This window comes from Lygodium microphyllum, chromosome 28 (assembly GCF_053477565.2).
Source record: "Lygodium microphyllum isolate KBCC chromosome 28, Lygodium_microphyllum_v1.1.10, whole genome shotgun sequence".
In the NCBI taxonomy this organism is placed as follows: domain Eukaryota; kingdom Viridiplantae; phylum Streptophyta; class Polypodiopsida; order Schizaeales; family Lygodiaceae; genus Lygodium; species Lygodium microphyllum.
Genome location: NC_141162.1, coordinates 20,745,242 through 20,762,576, shown reverse-complemented (window position 1 = coordinate 20,762,576; position 17,335 = coordinate 20,745,242). Strand labels below are relative to the sequence as shown.

The 17,335-nt window shown below is 41.5% G+C and overlaps 1 protein-coding gene across 1 annotated transcript; it reads left to right on the top strand.

Annotated features, from left to right (window-relative positions):
• Window positions 1-12,212: 12,212 nt before the first annotated feature.
• Window positions 12,213-14,486, top strand: LOC148011227 (uncharacterized). Its single transcript, XM_087670493.1, has one exon. It carries the CDS (start codon window positions 12,786-12,788, stop codon window positions 14,415-14,417), a length of 1,632 nt encoding a protein of 543 aa, XP_087526619.1. The 5' UTR covers window positions 12,213-12,785; the 3' UTR covers window positions 14,418-14,486.
• Window positions 14,487-17,335: the final 2,849 nt, after the last annotated feature.

The window sequence follows — 17,335 nt, the reverse complement described above, 5'->3', positions numbered from 1 at the left end:
GGTTGTTTGGCATTGATACCTTTGTGGCTAGAGATCTTGCTGTTGATGGATCTTGCAAAATGAGAGAATTTAGAAATGCCTTGCAACTGAGTGCATCGGCAACCACATTCTCTTTTGCAGGCCTATATTTGATTTCAAAATCATATTCTTCCAGCACTTTGATCCATCGACGTTGCCTCATATTGAGCTCATTCTGGGTGAAAATCCATTTAAGACTCTTGTGGTCCGTTACTAATGAAAATTTGTTACCTAGCAAGTAATGTCTCCAAAGTTTGAGAGTATGGGTGACAACCAATAGCTCCATGTCGTGGTTAGCATAATTCCTTTCATGTCTCTTCAATTTTCTTGAAGAATATACTACGGGATGACCTTCTTGCATAAGTACACATCCTAAAGCAAATGCGCTAGCATCAGTTACCACTTCAAAATCCTTACTAAGATTAGGAAGTTTCAGGATGGGTGCTGATACTAAGCTTTGCTTTAGTTTGTCAAAGCTGGTCTGTTCAGTAGGTGACCATACAATTGCTACTTGCTTCTTTAGTAGATCAGTCAGAGGGGCTGCAATCAAAGCATAATCTTTGATGAAAATTCTGTACCACCCTGTCCATCCAAGAAAACTACATATTTCTTTGACAGAAGTTGGTGTTGGCCATTCCAAAAAGTCTCTAACCTTAGCTGGATCTACTGAAATTCCTTCTGCCGATACAATGAATCCCAAATATTCAATCTGTCGCTTGAAAAATGCGCACTTCTTCTTCTTGGAATAAAGCTTGTGTGCTCTCATTGTTTCAAGAACAATGCGAAGATGGGGTTCATGATCCTTTCCCTATTTTGAGTAGACTAGGATATCGTCAAAAAAGACAAGTACGAAGTCATCAAGATAGGGCCTAAAGGTATCCTGCATTAACCTGTTGAAGGTAGCAGGAGCATTCGTCAACCCAAATGACATCACTAGAAATTCGAAATGTCCATACCTTGTACTGAATGCAGTCTTTGGGATATCTTCTTCTTTGATCCTTATCTGATAATATCCAGATCTGAGATCTATCTTTGAGAAGATCTTTGCCCCTTGAAGACGGTCAAGTAATTCATCTATTCTTGGAATGGGATATTTGTTTTTTATGGTTGCTTGATTCAACCCTTTGTAGTCAATGCATAGGCAAAGCGTTCCATCTTTCTTCTTTTGGAACAACACTGGAGCTCCCCATGGAGAACTGCTAGGACGGATGTAGCCTTGATCTAACAGTTGCTTGAGTTTCTCTTTCAGTTTGATAGCTTTCGGGATGGACATTTTATATGGCCTCTTTGTGACCGGTGCAGCTCCTGGCACAAGTTTGATTTCGTGGTCGACTTCCCTTTGGGGAGGAAGTTTTGTCAGATCTTCACGGAATACGTATGCATATTCCTTTAACCATGAAGGTTCTTCTCCAGATTCCTGATTCTGATCTAGCTTATTCAGTTTAATCAGATAGACAGGTGGACCCTTTTGAACACCTTTTATTATTTGTGTTGCTTTTGCCAACTGTATTTTTGGCTTACCAGCCTCACCTTGAGTCGTGACTAGTTCCCCTTCAGAATTTCGGAAGGAAACTTGGCCCTTCCCACAGTGGATGTGGGTATCATTGGATATTAGCCAATCCATTCCGAGTAAGCATTAGTGGACACCTAGGTTCATTACCCTGAATCTCACAGAAGTTGGCTTCCCACCCAATAGGAATTTCACCTTAGCAGTTTGCCTAGTATAAGTGATCTCACGACCATTTGCTAATTCCACAAGTAAAGTAGGTGCATCTATTGTGGCTATCTCTAATCTTTTTGCACAAATTGGTGAAATGAAGGAATGTGTACTGCCACACTCAATCAAGGTTTTGAAGCTTTTACCTTGATATTCTAATGGAGTTTGAATCACCGAGAATTGGCGATTTGGACCCTTCTTGTGAAGAGTGGTGTGAACCGTTGCCCTCTCAATGTCAGCATCCATGGATGGATCTTGTTCATTGTCCAGCTCCTTTTTGGAGACACTGGAGGTTCTCCCTCTAGCATAACGGTGGTTCCTTGGCCATGAGTGGCTCTATTTTGACCTTGGAATTGCCCTTGGCGATGCCCTCTGCCAAGCTTGGGACACCCCCTCTTGAAGTGTCCGAGCTCCTTGCAATGGAAACAACGTGGGTTGAGATCATTTCTTTGTGTTGGAACAAAGTTGTTGATAGCATTGATTGTAACTTTCTTTCTTTGACCCTGATTCTAACCCTGTGCTCTCTTAGTTTGAGCCTTAGCCATGCCCTTATTCTGATCTTTGTAAGGCCAAATCCTATTGTTCCTTGGTTTCGTTTGCATCTCCTATATTATTGAAGCAGCTCGAATGAGTGCATCTTGTAGGTCCGTTGGGCGCATTGATTCCAATCGAGTGTTTATGGGTGTATTCAACCCAATACAGAATTTTGACACTTTTTGTGTCATATCCATTGGGGGTGCATACTTTAGGAGTGAAACAAACTTCGAATAATATGCTTCAAGGGATAATCCTAGCTGCTTCAAGTCATAGAATTCATTCATCTTTTGTGTACAGTAGGCAGGTGGTAGATACCTCTCTCGCACAGCTTCCTTAATCTTATCCCAAGTGACTGTCCCCTCCGAGATCACTTGGTCTCTGCACCACTGTTTCCACCAAAGTCTCGTTTCGCCTGTAAGCTTAAGTTTGGCGAGCATGGCTTGGTTAGTAGGTGTAGTTCCTACTGCCTCAAAATAGTCCTCCATGGACTCAATCCAGATCTCGGTGTTGGCTTGAAAATTCCTTTCCTTGCCATCAAACTTAGGTGGCTTAATTTGTTTGAGAATGAATTTCTTCTCTTCAGCCACAGCAAGACTTAGTGCAGGATTCGGATTTGGAACCTGCACTTGGGGTTGCGTCTGAACAATAAGATTCTTTATGTTAACATCTTACCATACATTCCCATGTAATCTTTAGATCTCGTTGGTTCGCTCTGATACCAACTATGATGTGTCCGCTTGTCCACTTGTGGGACACGTCTTAGCAGTCCATCGAGAAGAGAATCTAGAAAGCGCCACCTGGCACTCGCAAGGAATGTCACGGGATTTGCGATCTAGGTCTTCCCGAGTCTGCCCCGAAGCAGAAGTATCCGGTCGTTCCCACTTAGGACCGACTTGGAGTTAAGGTTTCTTTCCTATCAGCCAAGTCTCTAGGGAGTAGCTAGCGTCGAGCTCTAGATGAACCACTTTGCGTGGGAACAATAGCATCGAAGTGGACTTATGCTGCACTTGGTTCATGGAGAATGGGAAATGAGAGGGATGCGAAGCTCAACCTCTCTGCCCATAAGGCATAGTCCCATTCCGCTCCCTTAAAACAACATAAACCGGGATTCTAGCTCTACTGACTCTAGGTCTTCTCAGTATCGTTTTCACATCTTTTGAGAAAACTTCCCAGCTAACCAGGACCACCCTTCTGTAGGATGAACCCAAGTCACGTCCACCGCACTTTCCTCGAGTTGCTTAGTTATCTAATTACCTGCCACATTATGTTTGACATGCAAAAGCAGCTTCCTTAATTAATCAATTTAAACATAGGTTCCTTCATGCAACTTAGGCATTGACATTAAAAAAAACAATATCAAGCAAGTTCCTTTTCCAAATATTTGGCCTTTATTTATCATAGTCTTGAAAATACATCAAGTATCTTGCCCGAAAGCTATCCCAGCAATCAACAGGATTGCTGCTCCAAGTTCCGCTTGTAGACTAATACACGGGCCTCAAGATCCCATCTCGAGTCACGTCGGCCTCTTATGCGGGATCCGAAGGCAAGGAATTTACGGCCAGAGCCTCCCCTGGCACCCAAGCATCCTCCCGCTCCAAGCAGCACCCATGGAGAGACCTCTCGCGGCAGGTTCGGTCCATGTTCCCGGCATGGCTATCAACCCCCTTAGATAGGGCCAAGCAGGCAGTCAAAGGTAACTGAACCTGCCTCTCCCTCCAGGCTATTAACCTAAAGAATTAAGTGTTTTTCCTTGAATTAGTTCCTTGAGCAAAGAAGTTCAAGCAATGTACCTAAGTGTACAATCACGATCATTTCAATGGTCATTCGCACAACCAACTGCTAAGGTGTGATTCCTTCTTCCCGAATGCTCCTAGCATTCGATCCTGGATCATTCGCGACTTGGAGAGATTCCAAGGGCTTGGCAAGCTAGGTTGCTTGTTTCTCCTTTTTCTTTGGGTTAGGGTTTGTACCCTACCAACCCCAATTGTCCTTACCTTAGGTCTCCTTGTAAAATAGATCATGAACAACCCCATCGTCCTCAGTTGGTCGACTTGCTTCTTGGAAAGTCACAATTTCTCTAAGTTTGACAAATCAGTCCCCAAGAGAGAGAGTTGTAGTAGGGAACCAACTCAACTTCTTAACAAATCTAGTTTGTAATTAGGTCTCGCCTCCCTTGGCCTAAGATGTAGTAGTAGCATCTTATGGTTTAGTTGCAATAGCATCTGACCCTGTAGACTAGTTGCTCGAGATAGGTAGAAGTGCCTACCTTGAGGCATTACATCCCTTTTGTCGATATTACTAGTATTCATGTCCTAAGGCCTGGTACCCTTTCATTACTCGCAACATAGAATGATCGAAGTGCGAGATCATTGGATTAACTCTGCAAGCGTCTATCTTTTCATATTGATTGTAGCTATCACTTCATGCGTATTGCATCCTCTATGCTTTTCATTAAATAAATTATAACTCTTTTCCTTTTTATACATTTACTTATGCATGCAAGTTCTTTACGCATGCAGGTTATGCCATGTACAGTTACAATGATATTGAAATAAAAACATAACATTTTTCTTTCCCATGCAAGTCTCACGAAATAGAATGCAGTTGCTTATGCAAAAATCTAACCCTTTTATTCCTCTCCATAGCAACTCCCTATTCTTTAATCCTCCTATGAATCAACCTATTTACGGTCTTCACAAGGGTTTTTTTTTTTGCACAAATGCATTGTGTACAACATGACTCGATTCTTGCCAATGTAAGTTACCCAATGCAAACCTTCCAATGCATGTGAGTATCGCAATATATATTTAACCTATGTGCGCAATGCGACTAGGACATTATTGCATGAGTGTATCTTTTAACACATGAACCATATATTCATGAATGCAACAGCCTTTCATCATGATGCTGCGGGAAATATAAGTACCTTGTGATGCGATCTAAAACTTTCCCGAACATTCCTATGATCTTTGTAAAACAAAGCGTTCAATTATAGTAAATTTTCAATGTGATTAAAACTACCCTATGCGAATTTATACTTAGTGCACCCATATCATGTGGAAAAAAAAGGGTGAATTTGATGGAACCTGAACTTTCGCAGGAGGGGTATCATCGGCTTTCGCGCTCCAGGTGGGGATTCCTACATGCGCTCCTCTTACTCCTGCGTGTGCTCCTCTCGTGTGGTGCTTTGAGGCCATCGCAATCGGGGCTAGGGCAGGTGGAGGGTGTGCTGAAATTCCCTGCAACTAGCAGTCCTTCCCTCCCACAAGGGAATTCCCTTCACAACAAATTGTGTCCTTCACCCGAGTCTCTCGTAGGAGGCTTCAATACATCGACTAAATTGAAATTAGAACAATTTAGATGTACTTTTTAATAATGATGGCAGCATCGGATGCCACATAGTTCAAAACATATACACATGCCCCATGTTTTAGCTAGTGTAACATGTCGTAGCATGTTTTACAACTAGTTGCAAACGATTTTTCACACATGATTATATTTTTAATTCACATTAGAATCTCAAACATGATCGCATCCAACGCCCCGGAAGCCAATGTGAGGATCGGCGAAGGCCATCTTTCAAGGCTAACGTCTGTGTGTTGTGCTTAGTGTTCGTCTAGAGACAGACTCTAGCGTGATTAGAGATGTTAGCCAAAAGCTAATGTAACTCTCGAGTGTGGGAGACTGAGAGAACCAATTCATCCCTCTCGACACTTGCATCCTATCTTTTGCGATTGTGAATTAGATTAACATCATCTACGAGGCCTTTATCTCCAAGGCTCATGCAAAGCAACCTGCAAGCCATAGGTGTATAAGACGACATGTGAGATGAGACAGAGCACCAAAAAATCATTTACGAAATTGGCACTTGGCTGGGAGAAAATTCTGGATGGCGTCGAGCTGAGAATGGGGAGGAAGACCAAGATGATAATAATGTCAATAATGGGGGGGAGGGGGGGCTGCCATAGACAACGAGGGGGGGGGGGGGGGGGGGGGGGGGGGGGGGGGGGCTGCTGTCAAAGACCACTAGGGAGAAGGGGGGGGCTTCCCCTTATATGGTGGGGGAGGAGGTGGTTTATGGGGGGGGGAGATGGCTATTCAGGGCCGCCACCCCTTCCAATTGGGGGGCTGCATGCCCCCCCTTCTCTTTACTCCCTCTCTCTCTCTCTCTCCCCAACATGCTGTCAGAGGGGAGAGAGAGGGAGAGTAAAAAAATTTAAGTTAATTTTTAAAAAATAAGAAGGGGGTGTTCTTATGCACGTGGGGGGCATCGAGGGGGCACAAGGGGGGGAGATATTACAATCTCTCTTCTTATGTTCTTGACTGAGCTTCCTCTTGTGTATATGGTGTGTGTTTGGTGCAATAGCTCAAGCAAGTCCCCCACCATGCAATTCTTGACAGTAAGGACAGCTCGTATATTAACGCAAACCACCTACTAATATGCTTGTTCATGTCTTCCATAGCAATCCCTCCTCCCACAAAATCTTGAGCTTATCAACTAATGGGCAGTGATAGATGTTCACATTTTTGAATTTATAGTGCCCATGAACAAGTAAGCTAAGGATTAGGTGTCCTTTCCTTGTAGAGAGCCATGGTGGTGAGATGTTGTAGTTTACAAGGTCTACTAGTCACACACTGTATAAAGTTGAGTGGAGACCGAATGGATTCACACTATCCATAGCAAGACTGAGCTGAAGTATCCTTAGCTCTTGTGCAAAGCTTGGAAAGGTGGAGCAGGAAAAAAAGTATGAGTCTATACTATTGTAAAAAAGCGCAAGGCGCAACATGATTTATTTTAAGAGTGCCGGGCTCACACCCATGCAATTTGTAAAGGTAGACGAGTGGTGTAAAGGAAGCTAGGAAGATAGGAGGACAATGGGAAAAAGAGCCTAGGCCACAGTCGGCCATGTAAAAAAGGGGATAAGGGGATGACCGCCCAAAAGGTATTTAGGGTTTTGTATATAAAGTTGAAAAGTGAATGAGAAGCTCATTCTTGTGTGTGGCCAAAAGTGGCTCTCCTCTTCTTCTTCTTCTTGTTCTTCTTGCTTTCTTGAGCTTGTGCTTGAGAGAGGGAGTGTGAGAGTGTGAGGGAGTGAGTGTGTAAGCAATGTAACTCCATGCTTGCAAGTCTGTTGGTATTCGTTGGATTCCATTATGGATCTATTTTGTGCATGTCATGTTGTCAAGCTTGCCATGCCTGACGTGTAAAACATATGATAAATATGTGATATAAGTGCAAAGTGTCTGAGAATATTTAAGAGATGGTTTTTCCTTTCATTTCTTGTTGATACTTGTGAGCATCATACTTTGGGCATGTCTGCATGGTCTCGTAATCTCCTCAAAATACTCAAAATAGCATATAATCATTGACATATGCATGAATGTTATTGTAGTCCAAGCCAAGCTTCTGTAACACTAGTCGCATATCATCATAAGACTCAGGCATTGTGTTTCTAGGTGGCAATATATGATATTTTTGCAACTTGAAAAAAAAACCCGAAGACCCTTGAAGAAAGTAAAAACCATTCTTATAGTGGAGTCAAAGATAAAAGAGTGTAGTATGTACCTGAACAACTCAGCCACACTTGCATCACTCCATTTGTACTTTGCATGTACACTTAGGAGCACAAATAACATATTTAAGAGAGATACTTGACACCCATTGTATAATGGTTTGAATGCTTCCTCTCTCAATGGATTAGATGACTCATTATCCATGGGTGGTAATGCATCGATCATTGCCTCCATCTCGGGCTATAAGATTGGAGAAAGATCTGAAACGCCCCTAATATCTTATGTTATCAAGGGCTAGTTAGCAGCGTGTCCTCCAATTGGGTTTATCAGCTAAGGCACTCCATCCATTGCACACCCTCAAACTCTTCTTATTACAAGTTGCAATAGGTGCATTCCTTGGGATGAAACGAAACCTCTCTACAAACATTTTCATGGATGATTTAGTATTATTGTATGTGATATTCAAATATAATTTGAATGTATAGCATGATTGGTATACACTTTTTCTACCATTAACTCAAAGTCTAAGACTACTTGGTCAATGATTTCTGATTGTAACTCGTCGAAGTGTTGTACAAGGTCTATAGATAAGTAACATTTTTGTCGATTTACCAGCATGCACTTAGTGCAAGGGCACGGGATACATTGATTGAGATACGCCCCTTGATCTTGAATGTCATGATTATCATCATTGTCCATTTTGTCTATGTTACAACAACCAATGTACTTATCTCTCTCAATTTATCGCTTCCCCACTTTCTCCCTCTGTCCCTCCCTCTCTCCATTATTTTCTCTCATCCCTATATTTCATTTCTCCCTCTCTCTAGTTCTCTTCCTCTCTAATCCTCTCTTTGTTTCTCTATTTCTCTGTCTGTCTGTGTGTGTGTATTAGTCTCTGTCTCTCCATCATTTTTCCTCTCCCTTCCTCTCTCTCTCTTTCTTTTTTTCTCTCTCCCCCTCTCACTCCCTCATTGTTTCTCTCCCTCTCTCCATCTCTCTATTTGTCTCTCCCCCTCCCTCCCTCTCCCTCTTTGTTTCCCTCCTCTTTCTCTTTCTCTCATTCCCTCTCTCTATTTTTCATAAAGCCCTTTCTCTCTTCTTCTCCCTCCCTTCTTCTCTCTATTTCACTCCCTCCCTCTCTTTTTCCCTCTCTCTCAATGCATCTCTCCACATACAAAAATAAAAAGAGAAAATAAGGAAATAGAAAAACAAGGAAAACAGAGGCAGTATACCTACCTCAAAGGCTCAAAGATGAAAGCCTTCGCATCTCCCTCCTTTCTCTTCACCTTTGTGGCTTCCCTCCCTTTTCTCCTTTCACCCCTCTCCTTCTTCTTTGCATACGGTGGCAATGGCCGTTATGAGCTCCCCCCCCCCCCCCCCCCGCTCTCTCTCTCTCTCAAATTTGAGCTCTCTTACTCTCGCTTTTTTCTCTTTTGCAACTAGTCTATTAAAATGCAGTGCTCGAATTTTTTACATTGTTTTTTTCTTAGGACACCATCACTATTTGCATTACGGGCATCACTATTAGCATTGCAAAAGTGAGTTGTAAACTGTATTGCAATGTATATATATGCATGTGTATAGCCTTTACGTATGCTTATGTATAGCATATACTTGTGTATAGTCGATGCATATACATATGCACGTATGCATACATGTATGCATAGGCATGTAACACATATTTATTAGCTATGCATAGATATGTGCATATGCAATGCATACGTATAGGCACATGTATATGAGATTATAGACCAGTCGACTCAAGAAAGGATCTGAAAGGCACTCTACCTAGAGAGCCATGGTCAAATACAAGGCAGTGGAAAATAAGAGAAGGTTAGAGCAAGGCTTGGAACTTAGGCCAAGATCGATGATCACACATGGTCAAGAGTGTATAAAAGCCCAAAGAAGATGGAGCATGGGGTCTTTAACCCTAAAATGGTTGCATATATTTTCACATTTATAAGAACATTCAAATGCAAGTATACATTGTGTTTTTTAATATGTATATCCACATGATCATAAGTGTGCTAGAAAACCTATGTTAGGATATCTATGGTTTGATTATGTTGTAAATCTCTCTAAATTATTATTTACTTATTTATTTTTTATATTATATGTATGTATGTATGTATTTGTGTATGTATATATGTGTGTATGTGTGTTTACATGTGTGTATATGCATATGGGCTCAAGTCGTTCACTATATGTAAACCCTCCCTATCATGTGCATTCAATGCCTATTTAAAAAATCCCTTATCTATGAAATTTCCATGAATAAATCACACCCTCTTTCTATTCAATCCATGAATAACCCCTTTAGATGAGACCCTTCTGTATGTAAAAAATGTGTCAAAGTCGTAATTTAAAAATCCTTTTTCTTTTAGTGACCCCCCTCACAATATATGGGTGTACATATGTGAAACAATACTTTCATGTTTATGCACTCACAAAAATTGGTTGTTGCTATCGAAGTATAAAGGCAAAGATGGGTGATGCTGAGTATATTAGGATCAACCTATCCTTGGTTTCTTTATAGTCAAGTATCATTCCAGTTCAAATGGAGAGTCTACCTTCACATGTGCTTTGCATTCCTTATTTGCAGAGACCTAATTATCATCCTTTGCTAGATCACTTGCTCTCTCTGCTTTTGATAATAGATGTTATAGAGATTGCTCTAGGCACTCCTCTAACCAAGTCTCAGATAAGCTTTAGATTGCGATTCCTATTGTGTATGAGAAGTTTTGTAACCCCATGCATTTGAGGTTCATGGACCATTAGGCACCAAGAAAAGGTTAAAAAAATTCTTGCTAACAAGAGGGCCTTAGTTAAAGCTAAAGTAGTGGAAAGCAACAAGGGGACACTTGGTTCCTATACCTATGTTGATTTTTGCACATGGTCAAGAGGAGTCGGTTGCAGCACAAAGCAAGGTGGAGCATGGGATCTTCAAGCCACAATAGAGGGAGGTGTAATGAATCCAAATGGAGTGATTTGGATTGTCGCATTTTGAATTGGGAGGTGTCGGTGCATGGAAGCTAGAGTTTGTAAGTATCTAAATTTCAAGTTTAGTTTTTTTTTCTAATACTTCAATTTGTGATTGGTTTTGTTGTTAGTGATTGCATTTTTATTTTGCAGTTTAACACTGTGGGTCGAAATCCCACTTTTCACAAGATGGCTTATAAGCACTATCACGCTCAACATATGGATGCACTTGTATAAGAAGGGCATCATCACATAGCAGCGATGGCAAGAAATTACGATTAGTAGAGTGTGCTAAGTAAAATTTTAAACATTCAAAATAACATACTTTAGTAAGTATTCAAAATAACATACTTTAGTAAGTTCTAAGTTTTTATTTTCAACATCTCCCCTACAATGAATTGAAAAAAGAGGAAGGGAGCCAAGTAAGAAGTAATGCAAAGCATGACTAGGAAGATGATGAAGAGGGTGATGAGAAGGGGGGAGATGAGATGATATCTCCTCCCACGAGATATATAACTCATGTACATAGTATAATACATAGGTTATTTCATACTAACATGCATGATAGGTGGCTTCAAATTGATGTTAATATTTTCTTATATTTTTTGTATACTTATAAAAATATAAGCCAAACTTGGTCACTCTTATTCTTGTCTCATATTACTGTTCAATATTTTAATGTATCAAACTATGTTATTGTGTGTTTTTTTAAATGACATGTAACTTCAGTTTGTTTATAAGATGCCCAACAAGCATGTAAGAAATGGTCCAAAAAAAAAACAGGAGTTGTTGGTTGCAAACATATGGGTGGATATCCAACAACCATGCAAGAAAGGGGGAAAAAACAAAACCAAGGAGGTGATGGTTAGAGACAATGGCTAGAGCCATAGATTTTGCAACCACAAACGTTAATATAATTCGACCTTTGCGCGTAGACTCTCTTTTAATAAACGTGATTTTGGGTACTATACCTACTAAGCTCTAGTTGGTTTGGTTTGTGCAAAACTCTAACCTTTTACTTTCTAATGCACGACCTTTGAAGATTGCTTGGAAGGGAAGATAACGAGACGTATGGGGTCGAGGGGCGGCTAAAACTTTGCCAAGCATTTCTCCCGTGAAGAGATTGATTGACTCTTGAGAAAAGTCCTGGTGATCACATGCAGGTTAAGGCGATGATCGGACGCCTTTTGCATTTCGAGGTAAGCGGCCATTTACTGGGGGCGCGGGGGACTTTGACTGAGCTTGCAATTTTGGGTAAGCCCAAGTAAATTGACAGAGAACGTAGCGATTATAACTCTCTTTCATCACTGCTTATCACCGCACTGTGAATCTCTCTCTCTCTCTCTCTCTCTCTCTCTCTCTCTCTCTCTGGCTTCCTTGCGGCGGCATATTCTCAGCTTGCGTGCCCCATATTCTCACAGCCTTTCCTTGCCGCATTCGTGATACAATTCATGACGATCTAGCCTTCGACATTACACTAATCCTTCACCTCTCTTAGACATGTTTTCCTTTGATCCAACCCTTATCTATCAAGCCACGGCAACGTTACCAGCTCAGAGACAATAGTGTATACAGTCCACGACAATTCACGCTATAAAAGCCGAGTGTTCTATTTCTCTGTAATCGATTTCATCCATTGTGATTCTGCTCTGCAGCATAACGATCGAATATCGAAGTTCCATCAACTGTGGTTCTCAGAAAGGAGATTAATGATCTTTCTTGATCATCCAAATCCATTAAATCCATCATCAATTCGTTACCTTTCTTTTGATCATCTTGCAGCAAAAGCCTTATAATCTTCACCATCAAATCAGCCATTTCCTCTAATTTTCTGCATCTTCAATCAGCACCCTTCATCCGCGTCGATCAACCAAAAGCTTTAGAATCCCGATCATCAATCAATCAGTAAATTCATCATCGATTCTTTAACTTTCTTTGATCATTTTGCAGCAAAACCTTTATAATTATCGTCATCGGCAATCAGCAAAAGCTTTATAACCAGAAAGATTCCAAATGACTGATGGTCGATCTTGAATATACCCTAATCAGTACTGGGCCATTAATAAGCACAGAAGATGAGCTTCTGCCAGGCCTGCCCAATGCCCTCGTCTTCTGCAACGTGCTGCCTCGCATTCCATGGTATGCAAGGCCGATCATGAGAGCAGTTTCAAGGCCATGGAAGAAAGCTCTGGACAGCCCTCCTCATCCTGCTTCGACAAGGACCCACACAAGCTGCAGCAACAGCAATGGCAGCTGCCTGCTCTTGATTCACCAAAATACAGATCGTCAATATTATACTCGAACTGCGCCTCGTGTCCTCTCTTTCTTCGACGAGACGACCCGGCGATGGAGGCGCCTGCCTCCCCTGCCGGTCCCGCAGGGTTGCGGCCTGGCCGCGACGCAAGGGAAAGTGTTTGTCATAGGCGGCTATGGCGGCGGCCTCGACAGTAGTAGTAGTAGTACAGTAGACGTTATACAGGCCGGCGGCAGGTTATCGGCCCGCGCGGATGTATTCATGCTCGACCTGAGGCGGGGAGACTGGCAGTGGAAGAAATGCAAGTCCATGAAGCATGCCAGATATGACTTCCACTGCAGGGCCGTCGGGAGCAAGATATACGTGGTGGGCGGCCGTCGGGCCTCTGTCAGTGATATGTCGACGGCATCCATGGCCGAGTCAGATGAGGCGGAGCCGGAGGTTTACGACATCGAGGAAGGCCAATGGGAGGCTCTGCCGAGGGTGGTGGACGGTGAACGCCAGCTGGCATGGTCCGGGCTGCGCAGGTACACGAGGCTGGCTGCGATTGGTGGATCCGATTGCGTCGTGGTGCGCGGTTATTGGGGGACGCAGGCGGGCAGCTGGGCCAGGTTCTGCAGCCGCTACGACCCCAAAGAGAGGAGGTGGATCGACATCATGAGGAGCTACGGCGATAGGGTCTCCGGCTGCAGCGCAGATATCATGGCGGCCTCTCGATGGGTCGGCGCCTATAATTGTAGCGATGTGGGCGACGGCCACTACGACCTCATAGACGGGGTTCTTCTCGAGTATCAGGCCAGGACTCGGAGATGGCAGGCCATGGTGGGCAGCCGGGTCTATGAATCCGTGCAGGTTCATCTAGAATTAGATGAAGCAAATGATGATCATTTTGACAATGATGAGGGTGATTACCATTATAATAATGGTGAGCATCACCTTGACCTTAATGATGATGATGATGATGAGAGGGATCACTTTGACCTTGGTGATGATGGGGATAATGATGATGATGACCACTTTGACCTTGATGATCATTATGATAATGATGAGGACCACTTTGACCTGAATGATGATGATGATGCGTGCTCCCTTCTCATCCACACCACTTCTAATGAGAAGATCCCCACTCAATTGGAGGTCATACCAACAAGAGCCACACACCTAAAGAGGCCTGGTGCTGGCTATCGGCTCCTACTTGCCATCTCCACTTGTGCCCATGACCTTGTCTCAAGCCCCAACCACAACCTTGTCTATGTCACCCTTTGCAAAGGGGACACACAATTCCTCTCCCTTTGGCGAGGTCAAATTGATCACATCTCCTCACAAGTGGCATGGTCCAAAATCAACCTTCCTGGAAGTCTCTACCTTTGCTCTGGGATGTGTGCCTTGGAAATCTAAACCCAAGCTTCATCTTGTAGTAAAAACATATACATTCATTCGTGTATCCACTAGTCAAATATAAAACATTCATTTTATTCATTGTTTATACAAAGTAAATCATTCAAGGTGATTCTTTCTATATTTTGACATAATACATGGATGTCGTGAATAATTATATTCATGATATGGTTGTATCATGTATGCATGCATGCATGTAACAAAAATTCATCACTACAAAATTGAGTGGCATTAGGGCCAAAAACGCTTCAAAAATGGCCCTTGTAAGAAAGTGATTAAGTTGCTAATTAGTTGAGGTTTAGGAAGAATAAAACCTCTAAATTTTGTTGTCCAGATGTGATTAATGAGAGAATATTTGATTCATTGAAGAGGTCGGCCATTAATTGCCCTCATCTTTTAATCCAGGTCAAGGGTCACCTTTTCGGCCGTTTTTGTCTTGGAACTCGAGAGATTTTGTATTTTCGAGATTTTTGTACGAAATTCGCATTTGTTTACTCCCGCGTTTTCCTTTTACACACTATTCTCTTTTGCCATTCTTTTTGTTGCACTTGCTTCCTATCACTGTGAGATTCTTGCTCAGTTCATTTGCTAGAATGTCTAGCAATACCTCTTCAAATAACACAAGCGCAAGCACACGTAAATACAAGCTAATTGTTCAGCTAGATCCGATTTACACATCTTGGAGAAGTATACATCATCGAGTATTGATAGATGAGATCGAAGCCAACAGGTCGCGAACACAAGGAATGAAGCATATAGATTTGTTTATCCCAAGGATCCTTCTACAGGTAAACCACCTCCTTTTTTCAATGTCCATGACTATATAAGATATGTTGGAGAAGGCTACAATGGGATGCTTGGCTACTATATGAGGTTATACTCTGGATCTTACACATATATAGCTCAAATGCACGAAATGAAAAAATCACTAGAAACTACACAAATAAATATTTTAGAGTTGACAAGTCAGATTGATATTTTGAAAAATGTTAATAAGTCATTGCAGGATAAGCTAACACGCTTGAGAGAAACTCCAGTAGGATTTAGAGAGAGGAAGAGACCATTAAAAAATATAACCAACTTGTGTGAGAGAGCAAAGAAAATGAGACTAAATCTTACAAAGAAATATGTCTCTAACATATTAGGCATCAATATCCGAGAGAATAAGGAAAGAATCAAACTTTTGAAGGAAACCATGAATAAGAAAGATATTTTGAGGATTCTTAAGTTACCCGAAAATGTAGATTTGAGAGGTCCAACTCTCAAAGAGTTAGTGAAGGACTTAAAAGGCACGGTGAAAGCAAATGAGATTGTAGAGACATGTGATACTGTGGGTATAAGTCGAAATGGTTATCGTGCTATCTCTGGATTATGGTTTAAAAATCTTAAATGCAATAGGGTAACTATATTTGGATTGCCCCGAGCCCTTGCAGTTTCGACTGCACGAATTGCCATGAATCGCAAGATTCCACATGTTTTTGGAGATTACATTCACATCGAAAGGTCTATGTTCTATGAAAAACAAAAAAAATGCAATTTTTTATTACAATGCATTTAACAATATATGGGTTGATCTAAAAAAGGTGCAAATTGCAATGGTTCACATGTATAAAATCACAGTAGAAGAAAGTTATGGTGTTCTAAAGTTTGCCTTGAAGTTGGATGAAGCACAGATTCAAAAGGGACAAAAGATGGAAAGAATTAGCATTTGCCTCATGAACATGGCATTGGACCATGGCAATGGTGAGGGCCAAGCTGCATTGCATAAGATCCAATCCGAGATGGAGATTTGGTGGATTGGTGCAGCCCAGGTACCAATTGAAAATCATCAAACGTTGAAATGGTTGTTCAACCGTACAGGTATTCCAAATATCATTAAGTCTTAAAGTGAAGGCGAAATGTTGGTAGTTGATGGGGTTGGTAATTTTAATGTGGAATGGCATATGAGTGCTGATTTAAAAACTATCAAATGTATGCTTTGAATATGTAATGGTGAAAATGCAAAATATCCTTACATTTATTGCATGGAAAGTATTGGATCCAAAGATTGGAGTAGTTTGCGAGCAGTAAGAAGAGCCCCAAATAGAGACTCTATAGATTTGAGTAAATTTAAAAACATAGAAGACATCTGGGATCCCATTCTTTCAATCTCTCTTAAGAATATTTATATTTGTACTTTACATGCAGAGATTAGAATAATCGATAAGCTTCTTAGGTTGCATCTTGACTACGCATAATCCATTAAGCCATTATCTTTATCAGATGAGTGTATTGATAAATGCGAGGCATTACTATCGAAAATGGGATTTCATGGGGGCCAAGTTCACTTGAGAAAGGATCCAATAATTTCAGGAAAAACAAGAGATATCTTGGCCGATGTCTCTATGGGAGGCTCAAAAGCTAGACTATTCTTAGGAAACCATTCAGGAAAGTAGGTGAATGCGGCTTGGGAGTGTTGGAGAGAGCTATGTGAGATTACAACAAATGTTGCAAGCACGCCGAGGCTTGCGTTTCTTAGAATGGAGGTCTGAATATACCTTGATGTTTTTCTGAAACTCCTCAAGCAACATAAAACAACATATACATATGCGGAAGAGTTCAAAAGATCAATCACAAATCTTGTTCAGGCGATAAAAGAGACATGGGGAGAAAAAGATATCACTTTTTATATGGTAAAGTAATAATTATTTAATATGGATTTATTTTGACAGGTTTTTCAATTGGTATAAAATTAGTGTTACTTTGTATTGCAGCATATTCTTCATATTCATGGGCCTTACTTTGTGGAGGAGCATGGCCCCTTAGCAACTTATAGTAACCAAGGCATGGAAAAATCCCACTATCAAGCACGCACAAGTTATTTTCGAAGCACAAGGCATGGGGGAGGAATTACAAAAAGCAATGCTTTGGAGGAGCTA